Raw genomic sequence first — 16,217 nt, forward strand, 5'->3', positions numbered from 1 at the left:
AAACTACTCGTAGTTGTCATTGATTGCTGTCATCTTCTTCTCTTGTTCTTTTTTTGTTGAAGGTCTAGTTACACGTCTGGGAGAAGTAACTATTTGCTAAAGCGGAAACAAATTAAATGTTTGCATACTCTGATCTAGGATATGCGATAGACTTACTAGGTGTTTTATTCTTTCCGCTAAAGCAATGACTCGACTAAGAACTTTGTGATTTTTTAGACGACTAATGGAGTCTGCAATGTCAAATTATTGTCGGTTGGCTTCTTAGCTTTTTTATGAAACTGTTTGAGAGATTGTATAAGATTAATAACTATTATAAAAGTAAAAAACATTAATTCGTTGTTTATTTACTTTTCCATAATGTTTCTGTCTTTACTTGAAATTTTACCTTAAATATTAGGTGTACAAATAAGTTTCCGTCGTTTTTTTATTAAAAATTAAGTATTTATTCTAGAAGAATGGTAATTTTAAGGTTATTTAAAATACTGTCCATCACTTGCAATGACTTTTTCCCATCTCTCAGGCAACATTCGGATCCCACGTCGGAAGAACTCCTTGTCTTTTGTGGCTATCCACGAATCAACCCAATTTTTGGTATCTTCATATAATTTGAACCGCTGCTCCGACAGAGCATGTGCCATGGACCGAAATAGGTGATAATCGGACGGTGCAATGTCTGGTGAATACGGCGGGTGGGGTAAAACTTCCCAATCAAGTGTTTCCAAATACTTTTTCACGGGAGCCGCTACATGTGGACGAGCATTGTCATGCAGAAGAATAATTTTTTCGTGTCTAGAATAGTATTGAGGGCATTTTTCCTTCAGAGCTCGGCTCAATCTCATTAATTGTGTTCGATAGAGAGCTCCGGTGATTGTTTCGCTCGGATTAAGCAACTCATAATACACTACACCCAGCTGATCCCACCAAATACACAGCATGAGTTTTTTTCCGTGAATATTCGGTTTTGCTGTTGATGTTGACGCATGGCTTGGTAATCCCCATGATTTTCTTCTTTTTGGATTATCATAATGTATCCATTTCTCGTCACCAGTGATAATACGATGTAAAAAACCCTTTTTTTTTATGTCTAGCAAGCAGTATTTCACTTAAGCATAATCGGCGTTCAATATCTCTCGGCTTTAATTCGTACGGAACCCAATTTCCTTGTTTATTAATCATTCCTAATGATTTTAAATGATGTGAGACTGCTTGCTGAGTGACTTCTAATGTTACAGCAAGTTCTTTTTGTGTTTAAGATGAATCTTCCTCCAATATTTCCTCCAATTCTGCATTCTCGTAAATTTTTGGCCTTCCACTGCGATCTTTGTCTTCTACGTCGAAATCACCGTTCTTAAACTTTTAAAACCACTCACGACACGTTCTCTAACTCAAAGCAGTCTCACCATATGCTTTTACGAGCAATCGATGCGCCTCAGCAGCAGATTTCTTTATATTAAAGAAGTAAACTAATATTTCCCGCAAATGACGCTTATTTGGCTAAAATTTGGACATATTCAACTAAAAAAAATTATATTTTACCAATATGAAATCAATAATATTAATAGGTTATGTTGTTCTTAAACGTCCAAACTAATTTTTAAGCGGGATATCATCTGCGAAAGTTAACGGATACTCCGCGCCGCGCTATCTACATTAAAACGGCGGAAACTTATTTGTACACCTAATACGAGTCTGGAAGCAACAAAGGACTGGCCAGATCCCATTTACCACTATGTGCCAAAAATGTTCAGTAATTCCGATTAGATTTCAGATTGCATGCCCTACGATTTCTTTAATATTTTAAAAGATTACGAAAGATCACAAAGAAGAAATTGGTTTTTCTGATGTTTATGTGCTATGTAGGTTTTTTTTCTTGAATTAGCACCGTTGTAGAAGAACTGCATCGGTTTAAATATCTTATCTTTTATCTATGTTATTCCCTCTGCTTATTGATCTCTATATCCTAAATATTTTTTACAACAATCTTAGTTACAGGTGTTCGACGTAAAAGAGTTTATTATTTATAGATGAGAGAGCAATTTTTAAGGAAATATTAAGTGAAAGCTTTCGCAGCGCCATTCTACCTAGAATCCTAATCTTGTATTGCGTATACAAGTAAACACACATGCATACACAGACACTTTAATATTATAAGCTCATATTATTGCATCAAAACTCTTAAAATGTAGAGAATAAAGAACGACTCCTAAAGTCTTACATTTACTTGGTATACATGAGTTTTATTTATATAATTCTTTCTAGTAGCTTTTTTTTAATTTCAGATTATCCAAATTTTTAGAAGAAAATTTTTATTTTATAATTTTGGTACAATTGAAGGGAGGTATCATGCAACTTATTCTTGTAGGCTATGACGCTCTTATCGTAAGTTTCAATTAAAAAAAAATAAAAAGTTTTCAAAAATTAAAACAACGTTTCAATAATAAAAATTATTTAGTAAAAAAATTATTAAAAGTTTAATAATACCAGATATTATAGTCTTTTTCGTCTGTTTTTTCAGAGTTTAGCTGATGGAGAAATAATGATGATATTTCCATTTCTTAAGATTTTTTCTTTAATTTCTTGCGCACTTTTAATCTATTGTTATATGGGAGAATATCTTATAAAAGAAATAATTTAAGCTGTTTTTTTTTTAATAAAATATCAGTGTAAAACATATGTTCATTAGTAACATAGTAAATTATTTTCAGAGTATTGTATTTGTTGAGGCACTTTATCTTTGTGAATGGTACAATATTTCTAAAAAAGAAAAACAGTTAATGCATATTTGTATGATACGATCAACTAAACAGATGAGTTTAACTTCAGGAAAATTTGTGATTGTATCGCTTACTACTTATACTGATGTAAGTATTATTCTAAATAATTACTAAAAATATGTCAGTACAGAGTTTGTACGCTATTACTAGTGATGAACGACCGTTGCTTTGATCGGCACTCTAGTGTTTTTTATTATCATTTGAAAATGCCGTCACGTGTAAATATCAAAAGTTGTTTATTTGTTTGGAATAAAAATAGGATAAATATTAGATTAAGTCATAAGTAACTTCCGACGCAGCTATGTAAAATCTATTATTCGATTTTACCAGCTATGAGTTTCCATGACAACGAGTTTTTGTTTTCATTATTTAAACGGTTTCTGTTAGTCATTTTTTCAACAACTTTGCATGATACATGTTAAAAAAAAATGCTTCTGTATCCTCTGAAATCGAAAGCCGAAAAGTAAATATTCGTTATGTGATGCTTTGGGAATTTAAACAAGGCAATAGTTCAAAGGCGACAGCCAAAAAATATGCAGAGTGTATGGTGAAGGATTGATAACTGATCATGCAGTTAGAGATTGGTTGGTAAAATTTCGTTCTGGAGATATGACTTTAAAGGAAGAACCGAGGGCGGGACGTCCTTCCGACTTCGGCGACAACTTTTTAAAGGCAGTATTAAAGCAAAATCAACGTCAATCGACAAGATGTATAACAGAAAAGTTGAATACATTGCAATCAACCGTAATCCGCCACCTGGAGAAATTAGAGAAAGTCAGCAAGTATGAGTACCTTACAATTTCAGTGAACAGAATAAAGAAGATCGCATGTCGATCGCAACAAGTCTGCTCTCACGGGTAAAAATGGAGCCTTCTTTAAACAGGATTATAACAGGCGAGGAAAAATTGGTAACTTACGAGAATATAGTCCACAAAAGACAGTGGCCTTATATGGATGAACAACCCCTACCAGATCCGAAAGCAAACATCTATGGCAAAAAAATTTTATAGTGTGTACTGTGGGATTGTCTAGGCCACGAGTTGTTGAGGCCAAATTTAACGATTACTGCGGATAGTTATGTTCAGCAGCTGCAAAGAGTGAAAAAAAACTCCGTGAAAAGCGTCATGCACTCGTCAATCGCAAAAATGTCGCACTTCTGCACGACAATGTGCGACTACATTCAGCAAATATGACTCAAGAAAAAATTCTCGAGCTTGAATGGTCTGTTTTACCACATCCTTCATACTCCCAGGAAGACTTACTCCCAGAAAAGGTAGTACCTTTTCTGTTCCCTACAAAATTTTTTCAATGGAAAAACTTGTAATTCTGACGAGCAAATCACGCAGACTGTCGAGAACTTCATCCAGTCCAAACAAGCTACATTTAACAAGGAAAGAATTTATAAACTGCCAGGAAGATGGGACAAGGTTATAGATAACAGAGGTGAATACGTAATAAATTAATGTATTTTTTTTATTTATTAAGAGCAAAATAAATATCTGATAAAGCAACGGAAGTTACTTATGACTCGACCTAATAAATCAGATATATTTTTGAGCCCAGCCAGTACTAAAGAGTACACTTTATTTATCTCGTCATGGAAAATTTTTGCTGCATAAAAACCCTGGTTGTATTATATAAACATATGAATTCTTACAATGACGATGAATGTTTTACAGCTAGGTTGCCTATCGGCAGCTGTCGTGTAATGAGATGTGTAAGGAAAAGGCAGAATAAATTCTGACCACGTGTAGGACTGCCTTTGTCCTTTGTCGCTCGTAGTACTTCGATGATGTAATCGTTGCGCATGATTGTAGTTCTCTTCGATGTAATCCCTCGCAGATCTCGTGACAAAATAGAACGAGGCGCATGAAACCGCAGACTTTATAGGAAAAAGCGATGCAACACGCGGACCAATTGCCGAAAAGACAAGTCCATAGCTTTTGATGCATATGATTGGCGTAATAGATTTAGTGGGAGAACGCTTGCTAGAAGAAGGGAGCCCTTACAAAGGGATCTCGGCGCTCCTTGGTTTTACCGCAGAACTACGATGCCTTCCTGTCGCGGATGTCGTCACGCTTCGGCATATCTCGACAAATCTCGAAACGCCCCGATGATCGACTCATTCACTCGTTTGTGTAGGATACGCAACAACTACCAAGTGTTACTATTGTATATTGTAGATATTAGGTCTAAAATTTTGTTTCAGCCGTTTTCCTATATACAGCTGTATCGCTAAATAGTGATTGAAATTAATAAATCACAGATATTAAATAACAAGCTTAGGTAAACTACATAATCCCATTAATACATTAGTAGATTTATGTTACAATTATAAGTTATTCTCGATTGAAAATATCAGTTTACGACCAACATTCTCGTCATTTTCGAAAGGTTTTAATATTCTTGCTTCAATATCAAGAAATTTATAGCCTAAATATATGTGCAAATAATTATGAAAGTAGTCCAAGTCATATGTCTCTTGTTTCGAGATATTTGAAAGATTACATTTGAACACTGAATGAACTTTATATAATGTTAAGATTACAACTACTATCTTATAATTCATTTTCGAAAATATCGTGAAAATTACATTGAATTAATAGAGTTTAAAGTACTGTGTTGTGAAATAACTGATAAACTTATTTTTTTTAATTTGACTTGGACCACTTTCATAATTATGGGCACATATGTAATGATCACAAATATTTATAATGTAACCTCTATTAGAGAAAAAAAGTGTGATTATATACATATCTTTTTTTGAATGCTTCAAGAAAGATTATTTTAAAGTCGAAAACCAGTATGGCGTAGAATGAGTGAACCTTTTTGAAAATGCAGAATTGAAGACATTATTTAAAGAAGACTTTTCCTAATAATACCAAGCGATTTTTCTCAGACACAATAATTGCGATTCAGCTTAACATTGAAAAACTAACGGCTTCAATAAAACGAGAGACACAATAAAGTGATTTTGCAGCATGACAAATTTTGACCCAATGATGCAAAAGTGGAAAATACATACTTGAAAATTTTAAAATGTTAAATCTCACCTCACTCCCTGCTGCATTCTTAGAAAACTGCTCTTTCCGCCTATAAGTTTTTATGATCACAAGAAAACCACCTAGCTGTATTTACGCATATTTCTTTAACATAATCTCCTCTAGTGATTGTAATAAGCTAATGACGAGGAAAATGAAAAGGTAAATTAAAATAGAAATAAAAAACGCGGTAGAGCTAATAAATAGTGTAATACTTTTTTTTTGTCAGTTAAATCCATACAGCATAAAAACCCTTGTTTTTTAATTGATTATAATATTGTATGATGTCCCACAAAAGATTAGAAACCTAGCTCACCTCTTGCTAGCTTCCTTCGTATATAGATACATTAAGAAATCTCATCTATCGCTTATCTGTAAAAGGGTAAAGAGTTTTTGTACACTCTGCTACTCTTTCTCGTTCGACTGCCGCTTTCGCGGTGATACCTTCTCGTTTGATTATGAAATTATAAAAGATATTTATATTTCGCTTATTTCGCTTTTGGCACGTATGGCTTCTTCGTCACTTTCTTTGTAGGTTCTTCGATGGTCGTCTCAATGGTGTCGTAGACGGCCAGTAGAAGAATAGAAGGAATGTCTTTTCTAAAAGGTCCAGCAGTGCGTATGTAGTAGGGATCTGAATAGTGGGAGTGCGAACGTTAGCGCTTCAAAGCTTCCTGGAGGTGCAAGGCGTGAATTTATTCCTAACTGTGAAGCGCATTACGAATACAGGTTAACCTTCCATGAGCTTAATTTTTGTTATAAATAAGAAAAAAACTGGTGTGTGTACTTGTGTACGCATGTAAGTGGTCTTTCTTCTTTTTCGTACAAAAACAAATATAACCTTAATAACCTTAAAAATAACTGTAAAAAATAACTTCAGAAAAAATAAAATAAATTAAAAAAAAGAAATTTATCAATATTATTATTATTATTATTATCATTAATATTATTATTATTATTATTATTATTATTATTATATTATTATTATTATTATCATTATTATCATCATCATCATCAATATTATTATTATTATTATTATCATCATCAATATTATTATTATTATTATTATTATTATTATTATTATTATTATCATCATCATCAATAATATTATTATTATTATTATTATTATTATTATTATTATTATTATTATTATTATTATTATTATTATTATTATTATCATTATTAATTTTCCTTATAACTTTTTTGTTTTCCTTGTTTATTTTTAATTAATGTTATTATTATTTGTTAGAAAGGAATGCTGCAGGGAGAGGTGCAAAAATAGATCACTGCGTAGAATACTTTACAATAGATATATGATTTATTAATAACACAAGAATAGAGTATTAAATAAAATGATGTGCGTCATTTCAAACAGCGGCGAGGAATAAATGCGTGCCACGTGCACGCAAAGAGCGATAAGAGCTTATCGATAGAGGAACGCGAGAAGGCAGCACTTTACGGTCGGTACGATTTGAATCGTCACGCGGCGCGATTTATGAACTTCAACTATGATCGTCAACACTCCCCCTCGATTCAGAGAGCTTTCCGATCGGAATCTTAATCTTCCTAATGCCGAGGAGATCAAAACATTTTAAATGCTTTTGTCTTTGTACGCCTTTGTTCAAAAAATCGGCAGCCATGTTCTCTGTGGATACGTATTTAATTCCAATTTTTTTACTATCGAGAACCTCTCGCACATAGTGATAACGAACGTCAATATGTTTACTTCGGTTGTTAAATACCGGATTTTCCGCAAGCTTTCGTGCGCCGCAGTAAATTTCGACTTTTTCTTCTCCGAAACCGAGATCGTCAAGAAGGCGTTTCAGATACACAGCCTCCCTGGCCGCATCGGAAAGAGCCATATACTCGGCCCCTGTTGAAGAAAGAGCTACTGTCTTCTACTTTCTGACCTCCCACGTGATAGAACAGCCTCCGAGAAGAAATGCGAAGCCTGTGTATGACTTTCTGTCGATCGGGCAATTCCCCCAATCAGCATTGACGAAACCTTCCAGCGTTTTTCCTGTGCGGTGAAACTTCAATCCTATGTCGCGTGTTCCTTGGAGGTATCTGAGAACTCTCTTCGCAGCCGTCCAGTGTTCAGCTCTGTAACAGAAGACAAGAATGTCGTCCACGTACACAAAAATTAGGAATAATTCCTTTCCACTGCCCTTGAAGTACACGCAGGGATCCGCTGAAGATTTCCTTGCCCCATACTTTGACAGTTCTTTTTCGAGTTTCTTGTACCAGCAGCGTCCTGCCTGACGTAACCAGTACAGTGCCTTTTTCAATAAACAAATCTTGTTTCCTTCGTTCAAAGAACTCAGCATTTCTGAGGCTTTTTTTCTGATATCGCAGTTTCCGGGATCCTTAAGTATTATTCTTTCTAGAGCCTTGGTCGTGTGTTCCGGAACCTCCATGTAGACCTTCTCCTCGAGCACCCCGTTCAGGTACGCCGTTGCGATGTCAAACTGATGCACGATCATCCCGTTCTCTACTGTGAGAGCCATCATAGTTCTAACTGAGCTGAGTTGCGCCACGGGTGCAAAGGTCTCCCAATAATCAATCCCAAATCGTTGAGCGAATCCTTTCGCAACCAGTCGAGCCTTTCTTCGAATAAACTCTCCGGCGTGCCCGTACTTGTTCCGCAGCACTATTCGACCACCGATGACATTTTATTCCTTGGGTCTCTCGGTAATAATTCAGGTGTCGTTCTTTAAGATTGACCGGATTTCGGAGTCGATTGCCAGGTACCATTCGTCGGCGTAAGGGCCATGAACAGCGTGGTCCAGTGGTATTTCGGTGAGATACGCGTTTCCCTCGACGCAGTTCACAGTATGATAATCCTTTCTTGGTCTCCCCCTGAAAACGGTCCTACTTATACTAGGTCTTCCTTGGCCTTTACGTGGTAGATCGTAGCTCGCGCCTTCTTGCGTGTCTTCTTCGGGGACGTTCTGAGCATCATTGTCCTCGTTCGGCTCGTTTTCTCCGTTATTCTGTTTGAGTTCATCTTCAACCGGATTCTCCGAGGGAAAGACCTTTTCCACCTTCGTAAAATCCTCGTCGTCGTCTCTCAGTTCCACATTTACGATATCGTTATTAGACGAAGTTCTCGGAATTCCGATGAATTTCACGTCCCTACCGATGTTTATGCGTCTCCTGTCTTGTAGCTAAACCCGATACGACTTGGATTCCTCTGAGTATCCGACGAGAATGTCCTTCATTGAACGTGATTCCAATTTGCCTTTTGACGGTGTTCGATCGAGGACGAAAACGTGTGATCCTAACTCTCGAAAATAACTTACATCTGGCGGTTTTCCCGTCTACTTCTCGCTAGGCGTTTTTCCTCTAATAGTGCTCGACGGACAACGATTTCGAATGGAATTCGCAGTATTTATCGCTTCGCCCCAGAACGACGCAGGGAACTTAGATTGAATCAGGAGACACCTCGTCATATCCATCAGGGTGCAATTCCTTCGTTCCGCCACACCATTCTGCTTTGGTGTGTGAGCCACGTTCAATCTTCGTCTGATGCCGCTTTCCTTGAGAAAAGCGTCAAAGGGTTCATTAAGTACACCTTTCCGTTATCCGACTGAATGAACTGTATCTTACACCCATGACGATTTTCAACAAGAGCTTTGAACTTCTTAAAAGCACCGAGGACCTGATCATTTCGTTTAAGCAGGTATATCGTACACCATCGAGAGTAATCATCGATGAACGTCAATATATATCTCGCCCGACCGTTGGACTCGACACGCATGGGCCCGATAACGTCGCTGTGAATTACCTCCAGCAGCTTCGAATTTCTTGTAGAGTTTTTCGGAAACGGCGTTTTCGTAATTTTTCCCTTAAGACACGTTTCACAGTTAAATTTCAGCTGTGATTTATCAAGTTTCATACCGAGTACCGAACCGATCCGATCACATTCGACGAGGTCGCGAACGTTGAGGTGACCTATCCTCTCGTACCACACGGCGGTTGACAATTTCTTGTCCGTTTCCTCGCTAATTCCGACTTTCGCGCTACACTCATCGTCTACATCCCGCACGTAGTACAGATCTTTTACGCGATCGGCGATGAGCAAGGTGTTACCGGCTTTATCGACAACTTCGGCTTTCTTTTCGTCGAAAATCACTGTGCAACCTCGATCCGCGATTTTTCCGACGGACAGTAAGTTCGTTCGGAGCCCGGGGACGCATAAAACTTGGCGTACTTGTACATTTTTCCGGCAACCTTCGACATCCGTTACTATAGACACGGACCCTTTTCCCCGTATGGGCGCTGATGCCGCGTCGTTCGCGAGCTTCATGTTTCCCTCATAAGGTTATACGTTGTTTATGAAATTTGCGTCGTTATTTTTCATGTGAGCCGTGCAACCGCTGTCCAAACACCATTTTTCGTCACTTCGAACGTTCCTCGCTTCGATCTCCACGGCGGCAAACGCGAACTTCGTTCCCGCGAACAAACTAACTTAGTCCGCGGTATTTGCACAGTTGATGTCACTCTTTTTCGACGCCGTACAATCCCCTGCTTTGTGACCCACTTCTCGACAACGATGACACTTGTATCTAAATGGTTCCTTTTTTTTTGTTTACCTCCATCTTTTCCTTTTACTTGGGGTTATTCTTGTTATATTTCACTCTGCCCCATTGCTTCTTTGCAAGCATCACGCTTGATTCATCTTCGCACGTAGTGTTATTCCGCGCGTCGTATTCTTCGATGATCTTCACACGCAGGGATTCAATGTTCGGAAGCTCATCGCGGGACTCGATCGCGCACCGAAAGTTTGCAAAGCTCGATGGAAGACTAGAGAGCAGCTGGATCGCTAATAAGTAGCTGTTTATCTCTACATCCATCTCGCTCAATTTGTCTGTCGTACCGAAGAACTTTCGAAGATGTTCACGCACGTCGCCACCGTCTGCCATTTTATGCTGGATCAACTGTCTCAGTAGCGTAGCCTTTCGTGCTGGCCCGCTTGATTGATAGATCGATTTTAATTTTAGCCACACTTCTCGCGATGTATTGCAGCCTTTTATCAGCTTCAGCTCTGACGGTTTGATTGACAATACGATGTCCGATTTTGCCTTTTTGTCCTCGGTATTCCATCTTCTTTCTGCTTCGACTGATGCAGTATTTCCCGCAATTACTTCCGGTTTCACTTTTTAACTACTCACGTAACCCCATTCGTCGTTTTTTATCAGAATGGCTTCCATCTGAATCTTCCAAGTTTCGTAATTATCTTTGCTCAAAAGCTCGATCCTCACGGTATTCGACGATGCCATTTTTCGTCGTCAAAATTGAGATTCTTCGAGAATCGTTCCGACGCAACGGTCACTTTCAAATCCCGTTTCCGTTCACGCTTCCGTAAAACTACTTTTGCACTTAGTCCGTATTCCTGGGCCCATAACCTGTTAGAAAGGAATGCTGCAGGGAGAGGTGCAAAAATACATCACTTCGTAGAAAACTTTACAATAAATATATGATTTATTAATAACACAAGAATAGAGTATTAAATAAAATGATGTGCGTCGTTTCAAACAGCGGCGAGGAATGAATGCGCGCCACGTGCACGCGAAGAGCGATAAGAGCTTATCGATAGAAGAACGCGAGAAGGAAGCACTTTACGATCGGTACGATTTGAATCGTCACGCGGCGCGATTTATGAACTTCCACTATGATCGCCAATATTAATATAATATTATTATTATTATAATAAATTTTCTTTTTACATAGAATATAGTTGATAAAGAAATCTTTTCTCCTATCCCTGTTTGATGATCGATAATATTCACTAATGTAAGCTGAATATTTTTCATTTATTACTATAGTTTTATTTATTTATTTATTTAATTTTATAAATATATATAGCGTTACCAGGTATAAAGGAGGAAGTTTGGAAATATGAGAAGATAAGCTACTAATTATTATTATATATTTATTTAACAAAAAAAAAAAGAAAGGAATAATATTTTTTATCGATCGATATATTATATCTATAAGAAAAAATAAAAAACAATTATCAAAATATAGATATCAGTCTACACTAAATATAAGAGAGATATATCGAATTACTTTATGCGTCAACGGCCATGGCGCTGTGATAGCACTAGTTCCCGCTCGATCATTTAAGTCAAGCAGCGCTGAGTACGATTAGTACTTGGATTGGGTGACCCGCTTAAGAAAAAAAAAAAGGAAGAAGAAGAAGAGAAGAAGACGACTTCTTGCCGTAAATTTGAAATCCCTTTGCCGCGCTTCGTAAATACCGGCAAACTTCGTGGTGTCGATTTTACAGACGCTCGAAAAAAAATCACTCCCCATTACATTTTACCCAACGCGCCGAAGGAAGTATAACTTAGAAAATGTTTTTACGGACTACGTGAAATTAAACAGTGCCGTTTTACACAAAGCATCAAGTTTTATTAATGAATTTTGTTGACGTATGTTAAACCTTTAAAACAAATAGATTATAAGTTGTTTGTACTATCAAAATGAACCGAGAAAACTCTCTATTCGTAAGCAAGGAAAACTTGCTAAACTTTATTTAAATAAGAAAGAAAAAGAGAAAGAAAAATAAAGCATTTGAAACATTTAAATTAGTTTTTGTTAAAATTCTTGAAGAGGAACATATAATAAATTAAACAAAGATATAACTAATACACATTATTTAAATAAATATTATATCTTTTAAATACTGAAATATATTTATTATTATTAAAATTATATAAAAAATATGAACATTGTACAACTTCTCAAAGTACTTAGTTCTGCCGTATTTCTTAATTTAGTTGGCGAATTCAATTATTCGATTAAACAAGGAGTTATTTTGTAGATTAAAATATTATTTCTTAGCAGTAACATATTGAAGAAGATGGCTCTTGGAGTAGCGTTTTATATTTACTTAGAACACACAAGTTAATAATTATTGCAGTATTTAATAAGAAATAATTTGCATACATAACTGAATATAAAGGATAAACTATATGACTGCACAAGTACAAGTACAAGTTACATGACATTCAACTTTAGTGTTCGTTAAAAAAAAAAAGAAGTAGACAAATGACACAGAAAAGAAGAACTAAGCTTAAGACGATTTCACATGTACTAAACTGTAAATGTCCCTTGAAGACATTTATCTATAAGTGCGGGACTTACAAATAACTTGCACTCAGAGATTTACCTGTTGCACATATGAACATTAAAATTAGTAACAATTGTAAACTCCTCAGCACATAAGAACATAAGATTAACTAACTGCTACTTCCTACTACCACCCGTATTGTCCGACTGCCCTTTTATACCTTTTCATCGAACGACGAAGCATCGGCCTCCCCCACGGGTGACGCATACAACCTCTATTCCCCACACTTAATCTTAAGAATACCGATATCCTAAATAAACATCCGCACGCACTCACACTAGTGCAGGCGCCAACGTGCACGAACCTGCATAAGACGTTTACAATCGGCCAGTCCTGACGGTGACCGCCCTCGGTCACTAGACCATTACACATACATAAAGACGCAACGTAAAATGAACATGAACATAAGGTTAATACATACATAAGAAGTACATGAATACAAACATAAGAATACAATCAAAAATTAATACATAAAGAAAAATAATAATCTGAAATAATAAAAATATAAGATAATCCATACATAAGAAATTCAATTACAAAATAAACACAATCGCAAGGCTAGTATAAAAGGTCCTAAAAATGCTGATATAAAAGGGTCTAAAGATCAAATAAACGCATACATAAGAAATAAAATCACTCGGATACAATATTTCTCTCTCCTTTTTTCTCTCCTCTTTCTTTTTTTTTTCTTTTCGATCTAATCAATAACTAAAATAATATTCATTCTTACAAACATGAAGCGAGATGCGATTTCGGTGATAATCTTAAAAAGGAAATGAAATGAAACATAATACAATTGAGTTTTAATCATAGGGATAAAGTATACTAAATATAAACTCGAGACTGTTCTCTTCTCTCTCTATTCTTTAGCCTGTTCTGTTCCTCGCCAGGGACGCATGTTACAATATTCCCATGTTCCCTGATACGGTCTTTGAGATATTTGGAAGCCTCTTATATCGGCAACTACATATCTATCGTTTCGTAATTTTTTTTATAACTTCGTACGGACCCCTAAATTTTAGTATCAGTTTTTTTCCAATCCCTACAGTGCTATCAAAATTCATTACCACCACATAATCACCGACATTAAATTCTGACCGTATCTTATGATGGCGTTTATCATAATACCTCTTGTTATAATTTTGCTTCTCAGCCATTCTATCTTCGGCCTTATTCCTAATTGCTTTTAAATCGCGCTCGCTTATTGTGACTTTATTTAACGCGCGGTAATCGACGCAAATCCTATTCTTACCGTTTTTCTTTTGACTAACACAATAGGGGACGCGTAATCCGATTCGCTCAGTCGAATTATTCCTCTTTCTAGCAAATCTCCTATTATTTCCCTAACTTGGTTTTTCTCGACAAACGATAAGCGACTAGGAGATAAATGAAATGGCTTATGCTCTTGTAATGTTAATTTCGGCTCCATGCTTATTCTAGGTTTTTCCGGACGAGGTGCATCTAAGTAATTTACCTTTAAGATTTCCTTTAATTCATTTTGTTTTTCCACCGCGATTTTGGGATTAATGTCTAATTCGGTAATTTGATTATCGGTGGAAACATCTATTTCTATATTCATAACCTGATCTATCACTACCTCTTCTTCGGAGCGCTTATCTTTTCTGCTAAAAACAATCCACATCTTTTTAATGCGTCGCGACCTAAAATAACGGAGTTCACCATTGTAGTATCCAGTACTACCAACAGACGAGTGTCAACCCTTTCGCCGTCATCTAATTTTAAACTAACTTGTATCGAGCCGTGTACTTGCAACGACTATGATTAATACCATAATATTCACTTCCGAGTTCCGGCGCAGAGTTGATCGGTCCCATCACTAACCCTTTCTTTATGAAACTCACGGGGCTGCCGGAATCCAATAAGGTGTCTAAAACTAAGATGTAGTGTATATTGCCTGAATCGACATCACAAGTTATCTTCCTGATGTAGTCGTCGTCGGTGGTCACGTTCCTGGTGACGCTGTGGACTTCGCCACCCTTCTCCTGGCATTCTGGTCTAAGATGTCCATGTTACCGCACTTGTAGCAGCAGCCTCTTTCCCTCTTCGGACGGGGGCAGTTCCCCGCAAAATGTCCTGTCTCTCCACAGTTGAAGCATCTGGCATAATTTTCCTCCGACGGCCTCTTATGGTCGATCGGTTTTCTTCTTCCTTCTCCCGTCGGCCGCCTTCCTTCGTATTTTGTAGGACTTCGAGGGCCCGTCGCTCGCATCCTTAACCCGGCGTATAGCTTAATACTTTCGAAAGCCGTCAGCAACGACTCCTGGTCTCGGAAACCAATCATCCGGGCCTGGTTTCTTAATGCAATGTCTGGAATGCCGTCTATCGCATACTCCAAAATTTCTTGTTCAGGTAGGGGAATTCGGTAACCCAGAATCATTTTGTCATGTAGGTAATCTCTAAACGACTCGTTGCCGTTCCACCTACGTTCCTCAAACTGTCTTCTCAACGTGATAACACTTTGTCGCGAGCTAAACATCTTCCCTATTGCTGCTAATAATTCCTCCATTCCATAAGTCACGAATTCGGGTTTTGAGTGAAACCATCGCAATGCTTTTCCCCTCAATTTTAGACTAATTATCATAACAATTTCGGTATCCCGAAGCTGGTGCATTCGTTGTATATAGCGCACTCGTCTTTCCCAGACGGTAAAGGTACCAACGCTTCCATCAAAAACGTCGATCATATCAGAGATTACACTTAAGCTGACCTCGCGGTGTCGATCATTCACTCTTGGTCGTTGTTCCGTTGTTCCCCTGAGTTGCACGACCTCACGCATAAGATCTTCTACCTGCCGACGGAGACTTTCTACTTCGCCATCTTCGGTGGCCGGTGTTTCTAAGGCGGTCGCTCCGTCATCGTAAGTTGCATCTAAGATAGCTTCATCCCTCCAATGAGGTTCAGCTAAATCTAATCTTGCTATAAGCTCGGCTTTCGTGCCGTACGTCGCCAAGCCTCGAGCGCGTAACTTTTCTCTTAGCTCGGTTGCTGTAAGTTTGCGGGTTGTTGCCATGTTTCTTAATTTTCGTAGACACTTTCAATGCAAACGTTTTCTAAATTTTTAGATTTCGAATGTTAAGTCACTCAAACACGTAAGTCCACTAATAACTACACTAATAACGTAATAGATTCAATCCCACTTTTCATAACACACGCGCGAATCGCGAATTTCTAATTTAGCGAGTTTGAATCCCACTTCTGAAATTTGTAAACTCCTCAGCACATAAGAACATAAGATTAACTAAC

General features: G+C 37.3%; 2 protein-coding genes across 2 annotated transcripts; one reads left to right on the forward strand and one right to left on the reverse strand.

Moving 5' to 3' along the window:
* Positions 1–3,383: 3,383 nt before the first annotated feature.
* On the forward strand, positions 3,384–4,483 carry LOC122520505 (histone-lysine N-methyltransferase SETMAR-like). The gene is made up of 5 exons (XM_043640562.1): positions 3,384–3,556; positions 3,658–3,767; positions 3,863–4,047; positions 4,121–4,225; positions 4,454–4,483. Exons 1-5 carry the CDS (start codon positions 3,384–3,386, stop codon positions 4,481–4,483), a joined length of 603 nt encoding a protein of 200 aa, XP_043496497.1.
* Positions 4,484–13,630: 9,147 nt separating this feature from the next.
* LOC122520506 lies at positions 13,631–15,984 on the reverse strand. Its single transcript, XM_043640563.1, has 2 exons — positions 15,334–15,984; positions 13,631–13,755 (listed from the first exon to the last, which is right to left on the reverse strand). The coding sequence occupies exons 1-2, from the start codon at positions 15,982–15,984 to the stop codon at positions 13,651–13,653; spliced, it is 756 nt and encodes a 251-aa protein (XP_043496498.1). The 3' UTR covers positions 13,631–13,650.
* Between the last annotated feature and the right edge of the window lie 233 nt (positions 15,985–16,217).

The sequence above is a fragment of the Polistes fuscatus genome, unplaced genomic scaffold (assembly GCF_010416935.1).
Source record: "Polistes fuscatus isolate 324 unplaced genomic scaffold, CU_Pfus_HIC Scaffold38, whole genome shotgun sequence".
Classification (NCBI taxonomy): domain Eukaryota; kingdom Metazoa; phylum Arthropoda; class Insecta; order Hymenoptera; family Vespidae; genus Polistes; species Polistes fuscatus.

Excerpts from the sequence above, each read along its gene's own strand:
- LOC122520506 (XM_043640563.1), bottom strand. The coding sequence starts at position 15,984 with ATGGCAACAACCCGCAAACTTACAGCAACCGAGCTAAGAGAAAAGTTA. Across the intron at positions 13,756-15,333 it reads AAATGATTCTGGGTTACCGA|ACTCAATTGTATTATGTTTC; the intron begins ATTCCCCTACCT and ends CCTATGATTAAA.
- LOC122520505 (XM_043640562.1), top strand. The coding sequence starts at position 3,384 with ATGACTTTAAAGGAAGAACCGAGGGCGGGACGTCCTTCCGACTTCGGC. Across the intron at positions 3,768-3,862 it reads TCCGAAAGCAAACATCTATG|CTGCAAAGAGTGAAAAAAAA; the intron begins GCAAAAAAATTT and ends TATGTTCAGCAG. Across the intron at positions 4,048-4,120 it reads AAGACTTACTCCCAGAAAAG|ACTGTCGAGAACTTCATCCA; the intron begins GTAGTACCTTTT and ends CAAATCACGCAG.